The sequence below is a fragment of the Mastigoproctus giganteus genome, chromosome 8 (genome assembly GCF_048544385.1).
Source record: "Mastigoproctus giganteus isolate SK-2022 chromosome 8, ASM4854438v1, whole genome shotgun sequence".
NCBI lineage: Eukaryota > Metazoa > Arthropoda > Arachnida > Uropygi > Thelyphonidae > Mastigoproctus > Mastigoproctus giganteus.
This window is the reverse complement of record NC_143582.1, coordinates 162,296,176-162,315,684: the sequence shown is the minus strand read 5'-3', so window position 1 is coordinate 162,315,684 and position 19,509 is coordinate 162,296,176. Positions and strand designations below refer to the sequence as shown.

The following is a 19,509-nucleotide window of genomic DNA, read 5'->3' as shown; positions in this document are numbered from 1 at the left end:
ACAAAGATGGAAAGAACATGTAGAAAGAATGGAAGGTAATAGATTCCCTAAATTAGCTTATACATATAGAGCAAAAGGAAAAAGAGACAGAGGAAGACCAAAGAAAAGATGGGCATACCTCTTCGAGATCGGAACAGGCGGATTGCCTAATCCTCAAAGGAAGATAAGATAAGAAACTAGACAAACTTCTGGAGTGAATGAATGGGTGAAATGGAAAGTATTTTTTTTTTTTTTGGCTGATGCTATATAAGCTTGCTTTCTTGCATCACATGCCTCTACTAGTGCTAATAATTTACCTGACAAAAAGACACAAGACGACAAATATGAGAGTAAGTGTGAATGTAACAGTTGGATAGTAGATAGGGAAGCTGCTCCTTTATTCTTAAAAATGTACATGTGTTATGTTACTGTTGACTTACACAGTATAAATAAGAAAACAAAAATTTTGAAAGTTACTTTTTTTGCAACAAATCTGTATTTATAGTTAATTGCTAATGAAGTCTCTGATGTGAATTGTAAAATAAATATTTTGCTACTTGATGGTTAATTTTTATTTTTTGAAATTTGTTCATCTGTGTTGTTTTCAGATAAAATTCTGTGAATAGCAAATAAAAAGACAGTCTTATTTATTTTACTCAGTTTAAAAATAGTTTATTTTTTTCAGCGTGAACAAAAGCTTTTACAAAGACATGATTTTAGTACAGAAGAAGAACCTGAAAGAGAAAAGTCATCTGAGGGAACAACTGTCAGTGCCAACAAAACAGAAGCACATGCAGATCTTTGGGTAGATACTTATCGTCCCAAGCACTATATGGAATTGCTCAGTGATGAGGTATTACGAATAGAACATAATTCTATTAACTTTTTTTTATTAACTACTTGCTAGGTTATTGAACTCTTGAAGATAATTTAGGTAGGTCACTCAAAAATTAAGAAATCTTAGAATGATATATGTAAGGAAACATGCCATTTGTTTTACATAACTATATTCACTGTGCATTATAATTAATTTTGAATATACTAAGTGAATGCTTACATTGACATAAAAAATAAAAAAAACATAGCTTGATGCTTTTCTTGTATGTGTCTTGACAGAATTAATGCATGAGATTCAAACAATGGATAACCCTTTGTGAATTAGCATTAGTGAAGGCCAAAAGATGCAAGAAAGTTAGGTTTTTGTGGAATCAGCCAGAAAAAAAAGATGTCTGTTCAACCTGCATCTCTTTGGTCATATGCTTCCCACTGCCAAAAGGTACTAATCCAGCTCCTCCTTAAACTGACTGTGCGCCAGACTGTCAACCTTAGCCACCCAGGAAGACAGTTTATCCAAATGGTTTACAATACAACTAAACAAATGTAAACTTCCTTGGTCTAGTCTGTTAGTTTCCCCTAGTAGTTTATATTTTTAGACTCCTGCACCTTATGTCCCATTTGAATGTGAAAATTGCACTACTGTTCAATTTGTCACCCTCTCCTTCAGTGCCTTATATACCCCCCCCCCCCCAGATTCATTGTTCCCAGTCTCTGTAACCTACATCTTTGTAATCTTTTCTCATGTGGACCAATCCTCCTTGGTGATTTTAATGTTCACAACTCCAGCTGGCTTCCATTTTCTAGTCACTTTATTAGCATTAGTAGCATTAGTAGAGGCATATGATGCAAGAAAGCAAGCTTATTCGGCATCAGCCAAAAAAAAAAAAAAAAAACACACCACTCCCATTTCACCCCTCCGTTCGCTCGAAATACCTGTCCAGTTGAGCCTTAAATTTGTTTAGGCTATCAACTTCAACAACAAGTGATGGAAGTTGGTTCCACCAACCAACCACCCGCTGGCCAAAGGCAAATTTCCGCACATCTATCCGACATCCGTCCTTCCTCAATTTGAATTTATGCCCTCTGAGCTGATTATTCTGAGCAAGATGAAGAATCCCATTGGCATTGAGCATGCTCAAACCATTCAAAGCCTTATACACCTCTATCAGATCACCTCGCCGGTGCCTAGTCTCCAGACTCTGTAATTTTAAGAGCAACCCTTTGTTCTATTCACTAATCTTGTTGCCCTTCTCTGCACCCGTTCCAGCAGCTCTACATCCTTCTTGAAATGAGGCCTCCAGACCTGTATACAGTACTCAAGATGTAGCCTAACCATTGCCTTATACAAGGGAATAATCACCTCCTTATCCCTGCTAGAAAAATTCCTGTATATCATTGACAAGACACCATGAGCTACTCTTGCAGCTCGTCTGCACTGCTCAGAGAACTTCATATCTGCCTGCACAATTACCCCCAGGTCCTTTTCATTTTCTACCACTGTCAGTGTAGTACCACAGAGTTGATACGTTGCTCTAGGGTTGCTGTTTCCCCATGTGTAGTACTTTACATTTGTCAATGTTAAACTTCATTTGCCACCTCTCAGCCCATCTGTTCAACCTTTCCAGATCCTGTTGCAGCAGCATAGCGTCAGTGGTGTCCTTAACAACCCTGCCAACCTTTGTATCATCTGCAAACTTGGACATTAAACTTGATATCCCATCATCAATATCATTCGTAAACACCGAAAACAACAACGGACCCAACACTGAACCCTGAGGAATTCCACTAATAACATTAGTCCACGTTGAGCAGTGTCCATTGATTACCACTCTCTGTCTTCTGCCACTCAACCATCCCCTTATCCATAGCAGCAATTTGCCTCCAATGCCACACTGCTTCAATTTGTGCAGCAGTCTTCCATGTGCAACAGTATCAAAAGCCTTTCTAAGATCCAAATATATAATATCAAAGTTATTCCCTGCATCCAGTTCTTTTGTGACTGCATCATAGTATCCAATCAAATTGGTCAGGCAAGACCTGCCCTTAACAAAACCATGCTGCGTCTGAGCTATAACTGGATTCTTGTCTAGATGATCCTGCAGTGCTTCTTTAACCAATGCCTCCATTAATTTACCTGGAACAGAAGTTTAACTAACAGGTCTATAATTACTTGTGTCAGCCTTTGATCCTCCTTTGTGAATTGGGGTTACATTTGCACATCTCCAGTCTATGGGTACCTCCCTTGAGTCCAAAGAAGCTCTCGTAATTATGGCTAGGGGTTTGCTTACTTCCTTTGCTGCCTCCTTTAATATAACTGGATAGATCCCATCCACCCCAGGTGCCTTTTTTATGTTTATCCTCAACAATCTCTCCTCCACTTTCCTCTCAGTTATTACAAAATCATCCAGCTCACTGCCAATGTTTACTTTACCTACATCATTCTCCTTCCTGAATAACTCCTCATGCGTGAATGTAGAGGCAAAATACTCGTTTAGATTGTTAGCCACTTGAGCAGGATCCTCAACCGTTGAACCATCAATATCCAGTGGACCAATCTGATTCATCAGTTTCCTTCTTGAGTTTAAATAGGTAAAGAACTCTTTTCTGTTTTTCTTTGCATCCTTTGCCAAGGATTTTTCGTAGTCTGCCTTTGATTGCCTAATCTCCTTTGTGACTTGGTTACAGACCAACTTATATCTATCATAGGCTTCCACGTCACCCATTAATTTGTATGTATCCCATGCATTTTTCTTCTCTGCCACATGTCTCATTAGTTCATCTGACAACCATTTAGGCCTAAACCTTGAACAATATTTCTTAGTTGGTATGTAAAGCCTGGTAGCCTCCAAGATTAGTTCCTTGAATGCTTCCCATTTTGAGTTTGCTGTTGGTAACATCATCAGTTGGTCCCACTGTATAGAATTTAAGTACTGTCTCAGACCATCATAGTCGCCTTTACGAAAACAAAAACCCTTCCCTTTACCTCTGATGGTAGTTACCTCCTTGAGTAAATCCCACTTCAACACACTGTGATCACTGGCACCTAGTGGTTCATTTATCTGCAGATTCTTAATGCATGAAGAATCACTACTGATAATCAGATCAAGAGTATTGCTCCCTCTTGTTGCCTCACGAACATGCTGATGTAGAAAACAATCATCCAATAAATTCACAAAAGCCTTGCTAGTGTGCGAGTGACCAAACCACAAATTCCAGTCAATATCTGGGAAATTAAAATCCCCCATTATAAGACTCTCTGATTTACTGGCCCACTCTATTTCCCTGTACAATATCTTATTATACTCATCAGAGTCATTAGGCCTATAGCACACTCCTACTCTCAATTTTGATTTCCCTATGCTTATGTCACACCAAACTGACTCGACACTGCCCTGTCCATCGATGTCGACTGGCTTCACTTCCCTGGACTTTGTGTTTCTTAACTAATAGCATAACCCCTCCTCCCGTCCTGTCCTGTCTATCCTTTCTATACACATTGTATTCCCCAAATTCCAATTCCGCATTCCTTATATCTGTGTGACACCACATCTCTGATATCCCAACAATATCTGCCTTTGATGTTTTGAGCAATACCTCGAATTCATCAAATTTATTTACCAAACTCCTAGCATTGGTGTACATGCAGGTATACATGCACCTGTTTCTATTCTTGGCTACCCTAACACAACCCATGTGTTTACTTGTACCGCAATGACTCCCAGCAGTCTCTGAAATATCCCGCATCTTGTTTTTCAGGCTTCTGCTCATTTCAATAGAAGCAGTGCAAGAATCACTTCCACCTCTGCCAGTGGCTACTGTTAATCTATTAGTCCTTGTATCCCCTCCCAACTAGCAGTTTTCCGACCCACCTAACTCTGCTTTGACAGCATCAGCAAAAATTCTTGCACCCTTTCTATTTAAGTGTATCCCATCCCTGTAGAAGCAATCTCTCCTGTTAACAAGTACAGTCCTGGCTGAAAAAAATTCTACCCCTTGAGCCTTGCACAATCCCTCCAGGGCCGAATTGATCGACAACGCTCTCATCATATACTCGCTCCTGTCGTGTCTGGGCAGAATTGCAGACACTTTCAAATTCAACCCTAATTCACGGCTTTTTTTCAACAGTGACCTGTACTTGCTAAGTAATTCCGCCGGTCTCCTACTCTTAATATCATTAGTGCCAATGTGTACAACTATATCACCTTTTGTGCCCTTAAAAGATGATATCCGCTCTACAACGTCATCAACCTTTGCCCCTGGCAGACATACCCTGGTCCTATTCCACCTATCCTTTTTGCAAAGCATGTTCCTCGCTTCCCTGACAATAGAGTCACCAACAACTACTAGTTCCTGTGCGACCAGCGCATTCTGCCATAGGGGGCTGCCTCTGTGTTGCCTGATGACCAAGTGCAAGCTCTGGCATTGATGTGGGCGGCTGAGAGCTTGATGGGCCCCTCAATTTATTTCCTTCGAGGGCATCCACCCTGTCCTTCAAGCTCTCAGAAAGGCCCATAACAACACTGAGTTGTCGCCCGATTTCCTTGCACTTCTTACATCGTGATGCTGAGGCTTTTGCAATTACTAATGACCTAGCACAGATTGTTCATTTACCTACATGAATACCGGATAATCCTAATCATACAGCCAATACGCTTGATCTTTTTCTCACAAACAACTCTTCTAAGTACACATTCGAAGTGAGAGGTCCTTTAGGAACTTCAGATCACCACTTGGTGATTGTCTCTTATCCAATGGAACCTTTATCTCATGGCTATTCCCAACCTCGTGTTGTTTGGCATTACAAGAATGCAAAATGGGATGACTTGCGAGACTTCTTTTCTTCTTTTCCTTGGTCGGATTACTGTTTCAAATCTTCTGATGTCACCGTTTGCTCAGATCTTGTCAGTGAAATTATTCTTGCAGGAATGGAATCCTTTATCCCACACTCCACTTTAAAATCTCGTCCTTTATCTAAACCTTGGTTTTCCAATAAATGTGCTAAGGTTGTTCAAGAGAAGAATGTTGCATATCCTAATTGGCTTGTTTCAAATTCTTCAGTTTCATTTTCTGCCTACACCAAAGCTCGCAACAATTGTAAAGCAGTTATTAATCAGTCCAAACTAGAGTTTGAACAGGCTAAGAGTAGAAAACTTGTTTCTTGCCCTAATGGTAGCCGAGCATTCTGGTCTCTTGCCAAAGCTATTGGCTGCAACTTTTGCCCATCTCTGCTCCCACCTCTGTCCAAACCAGATGGTTCTGTTGTCACTTCAGCCAAGGATAAAGCTGACCTGCTAGCATCCCATTTTTTTTCAAGCTCATGTATTAATGATCTTGGTAAAACACCTCCCACCATTCCCAACACGCTCCATTCAATGCCTCCTGTGGTCTTCCGTCAAAAGGATATCAGAAGGATTTTGATGAATCTTGATGCTAAGAAAGCTCCAGGTCCTGATGGTATTTCTCCACTTGTTCTCAAAACCTGTGCTCCTGAACTTACTCCTATTCTTTGCCACCGTTTTTCACTTTCTTATTCCAAAGGTGTTTTTCCTTCTGCTTGGAAATTTGCTCATATCCAGCCAGTTCCTAAAAAGGGTGACAAATCCCTCCCATCCAATTATCGTCCCATTGCAATTACTTCTAACCTTAGTGTCGATCCACTGGTGATGCTCTGGCTTTATGTTACCCATTTATGGATAAATTCAATGGAAAAGTTCGGTGAAACACAAGCAGTTGCTCTTGACATCTCAAAGGCTTTTGATCGTGTTTGGCGTAAAGGTCTTCTAAATAAGCTTCCATCTTATGGTTTTCCAACTGTTTTTAGTAATTGGTTATCCAGTTTTCTCTGTGATCGCTCACTGAGGGTGATGGTAGATGGCTCTCTGTCTTCTAACTTCTCCACTAATGCCAGTGTCCCCCAAGGTTCAGTTCTTTCCCCCACTCTTTTCCTCTTCTGTATCAATGACCTTCTTCCATTGACTGGAAATCCTATCCATAGTTTTGCCGATGATAGCACATTGCATTCCACTTTCCATTTTGAGAAACCTTGTCCTGCTCAATCAGCTTCAACTTCTCGAAAATCTGCTACCAATTCCTTAAATACCGATCTTCAGGTAATTCTCCAGTGGGGCAAATTATTATCTTCTGGGTTATAGGCCTAGTGATAAGGTAAGAGGGATACAGGTTGTATAAACAATGCCCACCCCAGCTGATACAGCAAAAGTCTAGCTTCTTAGAGCTTGCACTTAATCATCACACAACACAGCGGCAACCCCCCAAAGCAGAATGTGCTGGTCCCACAGGAACTAGAAGTTATCAGTAACTCTATTGTCTGGGAAACGGGGAACATAGTATGTAAAAAGGATAGGTGGAACAGGACCCAGGGTACATCTTCCAGGGGACAAAGGTTGATGACGTTGTAGAGCAGATATCATCTTTTAAGGGCACCAAAGGTGATATTGTTGTACACATTGGCACTAATGATATTAAGAGTAGGAGACCAGCGGAATTACTTCACAAGCACAAGTCACTGTTGAAAAAAAGCCATGAATTAGGGTTGAATTCGAAAATGTCTGCAATTCTGCCCAGACACGATACGAGTGAGTATATGATCGAGAGCCTTGTCAACCAGTTTGGCCCTAGAAAGATTGTGCAAGGCTCAAGGGGTAGAATTTTTTTCAGCCTCGTCTGTACTTGTTAACAGGAGACACTGCGTCTACAGGAATTGGATACACTTAAATAGAAATGGTGCAAGAATATTTGCTGATGCTGTCGAGGCACTGTTAGGTGGGTCGGAAAACTGCTAACTTGGGGGTTATACGGACTAATAGATTAACAGTAGTCGCTGGCAGAGGTGAAAGTGATTCTTGCACTGCTTCTATTGGAATGAGCAGCAGCCTGGAAAACAAGATGAAGGGTATTTCACAGCCTGCTGGGAGTCATTGCGGTACAAGTAAACACATGGGTTGTGTTAGGGTAGCTAAGAATAGGAACAGGTGCATGTATACTTGCATATACATGAATGCTAGGAGTTTGTTTATAAATTTGAGGTGTTGGTCAAAACATCAAAGGCAGGTATTGTTGGGATATCAGAAACGTGGTGTCACACAGATATAAAGAATGCAGACCTGGAATTTGGGGAGTACAATGTGTACAAGAAGGATAGACAGGATAGGAAGGGAGGAGTTATGCTATTAGTTAAGAAACACATAAAATCCAAGGAAGTGAAGCCAGTCGACATCACTGGACAGTGCAGTGTCGAGTCAGTTTGGTGTGACATAAGCACTGGGAGATAAAAATTGAGAGTAGTAGCGTGTTATAGGCCTAATGACTCTGAGTATAATAAAAAAATTGTAAAGGGAAATAGAGTGGGTAAGTAAATCAGAGAGTCTTATGATGGGCATCAGCATGTTCGGGAGGCAACTAGAGGGAGTAATACTCTTGAACTGATTATCAGTAGTGATTCTTCATGCATTAAGAATCTGCAGATAAAGGAACCACTAGGTGGCAGTGATCACAGTGTGTTGAGTTGGGATTTACTCAAAGAGGTAACTGCCATCAGGGGTAAAGGAAAGGGTTTTTGCTTTCGTAAAGGCGACTACGGTGGTTTGAGACAGTATTTAAATTCTATACGGTGGGATCAACTGATGATGTTACCAACAGAAAATTCAAAATGGGAGGCATTCAAAGAATCAATCTTGGAAGCTACTAGGCTTTATATACCAACTAAGAAATATTGTTCAAGGTTTAGGCCTAAATGGATGTCAGATGAACTAATGAGACATATGGCAGAGAAGAAAAATGCATGGGATACATATAAATTAATGGGTGACATGGAAGCCTATGATAGATATAAGCTGGTCTGAAACCAAGTTACAAAGGAGATTAGGCAGGTAAAGGCAGATTATGAGAAATCTTTGGCAAAGGATGCAAAGAAAAACAGCAGAGTTCTTTACCTATGTAAACTCTGTAAGGAAAGGGATGAATCATATTGATCGACTAGATATTGATGGTTCAACTGTTGATGATCCTGCTCAGGTGGCTAACAAACTAAATGAGTATTTTGCATCTACACACATGAGGAGTTATTCAGGGAGGGGAATGCGAGAGATGAATTAAACTCTGGCAGTGAGCTAGATGATTTTGTAATAACTGAGAGGAAAGTGGAGGAGAAATTGTTGAAGATAAACATAAAAAAGGCACCCTGGGGTCGATGTGATCTATCCAGTTATATTAAAGGAAGCAGCATAGGAAGTAAGCAAACCCTTAGCCATAATTATGAGAGCTTCCTTGGACTCAGGGGAAGTACCATGGACTGGAGAAGTAAAAATGTGACCCCGATTCACAAAGGAGGACAAAGAGCGACACAAGTAATTATAGACCTGTTAGTTTAACTTCTGTTCCAGTGAAATTAATGGAGGCACTGGTTAAAGAAGCACTGCAAGATAATCTAGACAAGACTTCATTTATAGCTCGGACACAGCATGGTTTTTTAAAGGGGAAGTCTTGTCTGACCAATTTGATTGGAAACTATGATGTGTTCACAAAGGAACTCGATGCAGGAAATAACTTTGATATTATATACTTGGATCTTAGAAAGGCTTTTGATACTGTTGCACATGGAAGACTGCTGCGCAAATTGGAGCAGTGTGGCATTGGAGGCAAATTGCTGCTATGGATAAAGGGATCGTTGAGTGGGAAAGAGTGGTAATCAATGTACACTGCTCCTCATGGACTAATGTTATTAGAGGAGTCCCTCTGGGTTCAGTTTTGGGTCCATTGTTGTTTTCTGTATTTATAAATGATATTGATGATGGTATATCAGGCTTCATGTCCAAGTTTACAGACGATATGAAAGTTGGCAGCATTGTTAAGGACACTAATTACAATACGCTGCTGCAACAGGATCTAGAAAAGTTGAGCAGATGGGCTGAGAGGTGGCAAATGAAGTTTAACAATGACAAATGTAATGTAGTAGTAGTAGTAGTGGCACATGATGCAAAAAGCAAGTGTAGGAGCTTATGCAGCATCAGCCAAAAAAAAAAAAAAAAAAAAAATCACACCATTCCCTCCAAATGCCTGTCCAGTTCCTCCTTAAATTTATCTAACCTATCAACTTCCACAACGACAGATGGAAGTTTGTTCCAGCAATTAACCAACCGCTGGCTAAAGGCAAATTTCCGCACATCTATTCTACATCTGTCCTTTCTTAATTTGAACTTATGTCCCCGTAGGTTCGTAATCTGAACAAGTGGAAGGATCCCATCAGAATTTAGCGTACTCAACCCATTCAAGGCCTTATAGACCTCAATCAGATCACCGCACAGGTGCCTAGTCTCCAGCCACTGCAATTTGCAGAACTTAAGCCTCTCTTGGTAAGAGAATCCCTTCATTCCCCTCACCAATCGTGTTGCTCTTCTCTGTACACGCTCAAGCAAATCTACATCCTTCCTAAAATGAGGCCTCCAGACCTGTACGCAGTACTCAAGGCGTGGCCTGACCATTGCCTTATACAGAGGGACAATCACCCCCTTTTCCCTGCTAGCAAAATTCCTATATATCATTGACAAAACCTCATGACCCGCCCTAGCAGCCTGTCTGCACTGCTCAGAAAACTTCATATCTGACTGCACAATTACTCCCAGGTCTTTTTCATTTTCTACCACCTTAAGTGTAGTACCACACAGTTGGTACGTTTCTCTGGGGTTACTTCTACCCATATGCAGTACTTTGCATTTATCAAGGTTGAACTTCAGTTGCCACTTCTTAGCCCATCTGCCCAAATTATCTAGATCCTGTTGCAGTAGCACACTGCCATTACTGTCATTAACAACCATGCCAACCTTTGTGTCATCTGCAAACTTCGACATTAAGCCTGATATACCTTCATCAATATCATTGATAAATACACAAAACAACAGTGGACCCAACACCGAACCCTGTGGGACTCCACTAATAACATTAGTCCACGAAGAGCAGCACCCATTGATTACCACCCTCTGTCTTCTCCCACTTAACCATCCTTTTATCCATTGTAGCAACTTACCCTTAATACCATTCTGCTCCAATTTGTACAGTAGTCTTCCATGCGCAACAGTGTCAAAAGCTTTCCTGAAATCCAAGTATATGATATCAAAATTAATTTTTGCATCCAGTTCCTTTGTGACCACATATGTACTTCCCATATGTACTACATATGGGAAGCAGTAACCCCAGAGTAACGTATCAACTCTGTAGTACTACACTGACAGTGGTAGAGAATGAAAAGGAGGCCTCAATTTAAGAAGGATATAGAGCTGTTGGAATGATTACAGAGAAGGGCAACAAGATTAGTGAATGGAACGAAGAAAGGCTTAGGTTTTGCAGATTACAGTTTCTGGAGACTAGGTACCTGCGAGTTGATCTGATTGAAGTGTATAAAGCCTTGAATGGTTTGAGCATGCTCAGTGTTGATGGTTTTCTTCCTCTTGCTCAGAATAATCAACTGAGAGAGCATAAATTCAAATTGAGGAAAGATAGTTGTAGGATAGATGTGCAGCAGTTTGCCTTTAGCCAGAGGGTATTTGAGTGGTGGAACAGACTTCCATCTTTTGTTGTGGAAGTTGATAGCCTAAATAAATTTAAGGTTGAGCTGGACAGGTATTTGGAAAGAATAGAGGGGTGAAATGGGAGCAGTTTTTTTTTTTTTTTTTTTTTTGGATGGTGCTGCATAAGCTTGCTTTCTTGCATTGTATGCCTCTACTAATGATAATGTTAATATCTTATGGTGTATATTAATACTTGTAATACTGTCATGAATGAATGAACAATCTCTGAAATAAAATTTTCAATTGCAAATAGAAAAAATTGCTATACCATGCTGCTTAAGTGAATTACAGTCATCTAAAAAGTATCCATTGTTTTACCTTTGAGTTACTTTAGTGAATGTTACCTAGTACCAATGTAAAAACTACAGGAATGAGAAAATTGTTGAGCTCTCAATTGTTGGTTATCAGATCCACTAGTCTTTTCATCATAAATGAATCACTGCTACAAAATAGATTTTATAAATTCCAAAACAACTGCATTGTACATTACAATGCAGTTGTTGTTTTAGAATTTATGTTCACCTCCAAGTCGTTGAAATAAAAGGAAGACTTTTGCAGATTTTTTTTCTCATTCCTGAAATCTTCACCTTGTGTGACCAGTAATGGTAAAATATCTGAATTTTCTTTTCTGTTGATTATGGCAGTGAGTTAAAAAAAAAAAAAAAAAAAAAGCATTAATTGTTTTAAATGTCAACGATAATGATATCATTAAAATGATGGATAAAATGGAGAACAAAAAAATGAAGGAACTGTTTGCCAGATTTGCATATTTCAGTATTTCGTACAGTATATGAAAAGATATAGATTATATGTAAACAACAGAAGATTTTTCCATTTGAATTAGAATTTTGAGTTAAAGAATTTTATTATTATTTTTTTTTTTCATTAATTTGATTTTTATATTAAAGATTATATTTATTAGAAATTTACAATTATTGTATCATAACACAGTACTGAGGTTCCTCATTATCTGAGGATAATTGATTGCAGAAAATTCCACTTAAAACGCGGACCAAATTTTTGTAATGAGTATTATGTACAGGTAATTCTCGACTTTACAAGTTAATTCGTTCCTAGCGCGCACTCGTAAATCGAAAACTCATAAAGCGGGAATTTATTTCTCATAGACATAAGGTTAAAAATAGGGGTTACATTCTCAACAATGAAATTAGTTAGCTAATTAGTTTATGTTTAAACAATGACTAATTTATCGAAAGAAATGAAAACATAGCCTTTAAATTCAAGCAAATTATAATAATAGAGAAATTATTTACGACTTACAAATGTTAAAGAATGTTTAGTCTTCATTATCGACTAAATGCACACTCATTGATCAATCATTATTGGCTCGACAGTCGTTGGTTTGTTGCCCAAGGAGTTGTCTTCTTCAGAAATGTTTCTTGAGGCATTTGTTTCCAAGATAATCTTCTCTTTCAATTATAAAATTCACGATTGAATGCATAAGCATTTTTTAACGGCAACACACAAATTGCAACTAACATGATTCGCATGGAGTAACAAATTTAAGAAGTTTAAAAAAAGAAATGAAGAGAAGATTCTGAAAATTTATTTGTTTTTTATATGATTGAAGATTTCAGTAAAGGGAAAACACATTTTACCATAATAACATAAAAAACCACAATTCCAGCTATCGGTATTTTTGAAAATGCAAGAAGATCGAGTTTACTACACGTTTATAATTGCTTGCAGTAACAGAAAAGCCCAATAAACTGGAAAGTGCAAATTGTTTTTATGGTCGTGACCTCCAGAAATGTGCTTTAGAAAAATATCAGAAAGGCGTTTAAAATTGATTCTTATAACGGGAACATATGATAATGATGAAAGTGTAGTGTATTTCAATGAACTGAATTGGTAACTAATACAATTTTCAAACTACTCACGACTTTTTATATGGCCTTAAGTTCACGCTCGTGACCTTAAAAATGACATTTTAGAGAGAGAAATAATTTAGTTATACAGTGAAAATTTCAACTTATGAGATCTTGAAATTACTTACCAAAAAAAAAATGTGTTATTGGGTTCACATTACGATATTTTAAATACGATGGTGTCTCTGGAACTGATTAATATCATAAAGCAGGGTACACTGTATTGTATAACTATGCACATGGTTTGGAATTCGGTATTTATGAATGTTTAACATTCATTTTTTGCAATTAAATGTTCATATTTTCAATTTTGTTGATACTTGATACTTGGGGGAAAAAACTCATAAACCTGTGAACTCGTAAAGCGAAAACTGTTAAAGTGAGAACTCCCTGTATATGGTAACAACTGATGATTTCGACATTTTTTGGTTGTAAAGTAAAAGTTTTGTGAAGGGAAAAAGAGTATTTATATAAATGTGTAAATGTATTAAGATAGCGTAGCTTAATTTTCAGCACTCACCTCTTGAATGATCCGCTTGGATATGATGTGATTATAGAAGACACATGGTTAATGTGAATAAGAACCTTATTTGTACATAATCATAGCTATAAATGCGATTACAATTTGGAATTTCATTTAAGGATTTAAAATAATTAATTAAAATAAAACCATTAAAATATGCACGAGAAGGAGGGAATGTACATTCCATTTCATGGTTGTCAATTAAAATCATTAAGATGGGAATAGTTCTGAATGGATTAATATTAATAAACAATAGTTGCACACAAGCAACTTTCGTTTTTTATTAGTTAGCATTGTGTGAAGAGAAAACGCAAATGGTTTAATAAGAAGAAAAGTCAATTCCCGAAATGCAGTTCTTTATGGAAACTTTATGCATGTTAGATTCCAAATAGGGGAAAGGTTGATTGGGAGTTTTGTGTTTAGTACGTTAAATGACATATGTCATTGAAACCATTCAGTAACTAGTGCTTCATTTTGAAGAATTTTGTAATTAGACTAATTTAATTATTGTGTTATCTGAATCTATTAGTGGGTTATGATTGTAGGAATGGACATGTTGTGTTAACTCTGTATTAGATAGATTAGATTTAAAACTATTAAAATGGTAATATGCATGCATATTAGAGATTTTCAAAGGACCAATTTTGTCGTAGTTCTCCCAGTGTAACAGGCCTTACAGTCTGATTGGTATTGAATTAAATATATGATATTATTGTAATCCTGCATGGTGTATTTGTGTGTTGTTCTATATGAATTAAATTTGGAGCCTAATTTATTGTATGATGAAAAAATTATGGTTATGTTTGTGTAAGTAAAAAGCTGTCAGATTTGTTTCGCATATTGTCTATGATAAGGGAGGACAATTTGGGTTCCTTGTTCTTTATCGTGATGATTGTTGTGATGATGTGGGTTAAGTTGCTCATGCACAACTATTAGCTTGTTTATTAATATTAATCCATTCAGAACTATTCCCATCTTAATGATTTTAATTGACAACCGTGAAATGGAATGTACATTCCCTCCTTCTTGCACTATTTTAATGGTTTTATTTTAATTAATTATTTTAAATCCATAATGAAATTCCAAATTGTAATCGTGTTTATATCTATGATTATGTACAAATAAGGTTCTTATTCACATTAACCATGTGTCTTCTATAATCACATCACATCCAAGTGGATATCATTCAAAAGGTGAGTGCTGAAAATTAAGTTAAGTTATCTTAATACATTAGTCATTATATGACAGCACATAAGGAAGTTCCTAAAACTTGTGATTAATAAATGTGTAAATTAAATATTATTTAGTAATTATATATCATTGTTGCAGGGTGTGAATCGTACCCTATTATGCTGGTTAAGGCTTTGGGATAAAGCAGTCTTCAAACAGGACACAGTAAGGAAAAAAAAATCAAAGAAAGAAAATGCAAAATTGGTGCCTGAGAACAAGTTTAAGAAAACCACACTACAAATATCTGATGTATGTAACTTATATTTCCCGTTAGTTAGTTACGTTAATCTGTTCAGAATATTTGCTTTTTTTGAGATTGATGAGGTCACTTTGTATTTTTTTTTTTCCTGTTAATATTTATAATAAACAGTATTGAAATATTCGTAGAAATGTATTATTAGGAACATAACGAGCTAAAATATAATTAACATGCAGCTACATTGGGTGTGAATCGTACCCTATTATGCTGGTTAAGGCTTTGGGATAAAGCAGTCTTCAAACAGGACACAGTAAGGAAAAAAAAATCAAAGAAAGAAAATGCAAAATTGGTGCCTGAGAACAAGTTTAAGAAAACCACACTACAAATATCTGATGTATGTAACTTATATTTCCCATTAGTTAGTTACGTTAATCTGTTCAGAATATTTGCTTTTTTTGAGATTGATGAGGTCACTTTGTATTTTTTTTTTTCCTGTTAATATTTATAATAAACAGTATTGAAATATTCGTAGAAATGTATTATTAGGAACATAACGAGCTAAAATATAATTAACATGCAGCTACATTGTACTATTCAGCTTTGCAAGTTATTGCAGATATTTAAGCAATAGAAAATACTTTAATTGGACATGAAAATACTGTAATACGACACACTATTTCTTCAAGAAAGTCATCTAATGAAACTTTCATAATATTTCTGTAAATCCATACAAACTATTAAAACAAATAAAGAAAATATTAAAATCAGGAATTAGAAAAGGGTTAATTGCTGATGTAAAACAATCAGATTGTTAGGGGTACAGATACAGTACTTTCTTTCATGAAGCAATGACACTGGCAACCATGTAAACTGTATGAAGCTATAGCAGTAATTAGAAATACAATATGTCAAGAGTTCGAGAATAAACTGGAGTGTTATGTAATCACTTCCACCATACATGCATAAACCGCAATAAGGAAAATCAGACAATGAAAAAATCCAAAGTGCTGGTTACAATAAACAGCTGGCTTGGAGTGGCGGATTCAGAGACTAAAATATTAACAGTAGCTGCAGGCAGAAGCGAAAGTGATACTTGCACTGCTTCTATTAGATTGAGCAGCAGCCTGGAAAGCAAAGTGCTGAGGATTTCAGGGACTGGTGAGAGTCAACATGGAACAAGTAAATACACAGGCTGTGTTAGGGTAACTAAGTAAGAACAGGTGCATGTATACTTGCATGTACATTAATGCTAGAAGTATAGTAAATAAAATTGATGAATTTGAAGTGCTGGTCAGGACATCAAAGGCAGATATCGTTGGAATATCAGAGACATGGTGTCACTGAAGGTTAAACAGGATAGGAAGGGAGGAGGGGCTATGCTGTTAGTTAGCAAACATAAAATCTAAGGAAGTGTATCCAGTTGACATAGATGGACAGTGCAATGTTGAGTCAGTTTGGTGTGACATAAGCACTGGAAGAGCAAAAATGAGAGTTGGAGGGTGTTATAGGCCTAATGACTCTGATGAGTACAACGAACAATTGTACAGAGAAATAAGAGTGGGCCAGTAAATCAGAATGTCTTATAATGGGGGATTTTAACTTCCCAGAGATTGACTGGAACTTGTGGGTTGGTCACCCACACAATAGCAAGACTTTTGTGGTTTTATTGGATGATTGTTTTCTACAGCAGCATATTTGAGAGGCAACCAAAGGAAGTAATACTCTTGATCCGATTATCAGCAGTGATTATTCATGCATTAAGAACTTGGGCATAAAGAAACGACTAGGTGGCAGTCATCACAGTGTACTGATGCGGTAGTTACTTTAAGATGTGACTACTATCAAGGGTAAAGGGAAGGGTTTTTGCTTTCATAAAGGTGACTACAGTGGTCTCAGACAATTTTTAAATTCTGCATGGGACCAACTGATGATGTTACCAACAACAAATTCTAAATGGGAAGCATTCAAGGATTTAATCTTGGAAGCTACTAGGCTTTTTGTTCCAACTAAGAAATACTGTTCAAGGTTTAGTCTTAAATGGACGTCAGATGAACTAATGAGACTTGAGGCAGAGAAGAAAAATGCATGGGATCCATATAAATTATCAAGCATCACAGAAGCCTATGGTAGATATAAGCTAGTCTGTAATCAAGTCACAAAGTAGGTTAGACAAGTGAAGGCACATTACGAGAAATCTTTGGCAAAGGATGCAAAGAAAAATAGCAAAGACTTCTTTACTTATATAAACTCTAGAAGGAAAGGAATGAACCAGGTTGGTCCACTTGATATCGATGATTCGACTTTAAGAACTTGCGCTGATAGCTGACTAACTGAACAAGTATTTTGCATCTACATTCACACATGAAGAATTCTGTAGGAAAGTGGAGGACAGAAGCTTATTAAACTCTAAAAGGGAGCTTAATAATTTTGTAATAACTAAGAGCAGAGTGGAGGAAATATTGTTGAAGTTAAATATAAGAAAGGCACCTGTGGTGGATGGGATCTATCTAGTTATATTTAAGGAGGCAGTAAAGGAAGAAAGCAAACCCTCAGCAATAATTATAAGAGCTTCCTTGGACTCAGCGTAGGTCCCTATGCACTGGAGATGTGCAAATGTATCCCCAATTCAGGGGGATCAAAGGGTGACACGAGTAATTAAGACTTGTTAGTTTAACTTCTGTTCTGGGGAAAATAATGGAGTCACGGGGAAAATAATGGAGTCACTGGTTAAAGAGGTGACATAGTATCATCTTGACAAGACAGCAGTAATAGCTCAGACACATCATGGGTTTGTTAAGGGGAAGTCTTGTCTGACCAATTTGATCGGTACTATGATGTAGTCACAAAGGACCTGGATGCAAAAAAATAATTTTGATATCATATACTTGGATTTCAGGAAAGCTTTTGATACTGTTGTACAAATTGGAGCAGTATGGCATTAATGGCAAGTTGCTACAATGGATAAAAGGGTGGTTGAATCGGAAAAGACATGGTAATTAATGGACACTGATCTTCATGGACTAATGTTATTAGTGGAATCCCAAAGGTTCGGTGTTGGGCCCATTGTGTGTATTTATCAGTAATATTGATGAAGGTATATCAGGCTTAATGTCCAAGTTTGCAGATGATACGAAGGTTGGCAGGATTGTTAATACAGTAATGACTATGCTACTGCAACAGGATCTAGAAAAGTTGGCAGATGGGCTAAGAAGTAGCAACTGAAGTTTAAAATTGACAAATGCAAATTACAGCATATGGGTAGAAGTAACCCCAGAGAATGTACCAATTGTGGTACTGCACTCAGGGTAGTAGAGAATGAAAAAGATCTTGGTTTAATTGTGCAGTCAGATATGAAGTTTTCTGAGCAGTGCAACAGGCTGTTAGAGCAGGTCATAGTGTCTTGTCAATGAAATACGGGAATTTTGTGATTAGGAATAAGGCGGTGATTATAAGGCAATGGTCTGGCCATGCCTTGAGTACTGCATACAGGTCTGGAGGTCCCATTTTAGGAAGGATGTAGAGTTGCTAGAACAAGTATAGAGAAGGGCAACAAGATTGGTGAGGGGAACAGTGTTACCAAGAAAGGCTTAAATTCTGAAAATTGCCGCATCTGCGACTAGGCACCTGCAAGGTGATCTGATTGAGGTGTATAAGGCCTTGAATGCTTTGAGCAGGGTAAATGCTGATGGGATTCTTCCTCTTGTTCAGTTATGAACCTGAAGGGGCATGAATTCAAATTGAGGAAGGTCAGTTGTAGAATAGATATTCGGAAATTTTCCTTCAGCCAGCAGGTGGTTGATTGCGGGAACAAACTTCCATCTGTTGTTGTGGAAGTTGATAGGTTAAATAAATTCAAGGTAGAACTGGATAAATTTTATAGGGAATGGTTCTGTGAAATGCTGTAAAAACGCGTTCTTGCATCATATGCCTCTAATAATGCTAATGCTTATGCTAACAGTGTTTTTTACTATATATGTAGTTTGGCAGTTAGAAAACGAAACTGATTCTAGGAAAAATAACAATCCCATTTATGAGAACTAACCTTGGTTTATACAAAGTAACTTCTTCCCACATCCACACTCTGCATGCAGTGATTACGGAGTTACTGGAATGACTGGTGGAAATCCACGATTGGTGTACTGTTCAATGTTTTCACCACAGCTCTTTGCATGGTGTTGACCTCATCAAAACGATAGCCTTTCATTGCCTTCAGTTTCGGGAGGAAATTGAAGTCACGCAGGGCTACAGGGCCTAAGTCTGGTGAATATG

General features: G+C 37.7%; 1 protein-coding gene across 1 annotated transcript in view; it reads left to right on the top strand.

Moving 5' to 3' along the window:
• The window catches only part of cutlet (chromosome transmission fidelity protein 18 homolog), a 404,162-nt gene that overhangs the window by 129,329 nt on the left and 255,324 nt on the right, over positions 1-19,509 (top strand). The window contains exon 5 of the mRNA XM_090380385.1: positions 665-832. Coding sequence (XP_090236511.1) covers positions 665-832 — 168 coding nt within the window. The remainder of the gene's footprint in view (positions 1-664; positions 833-19,509) is intronic.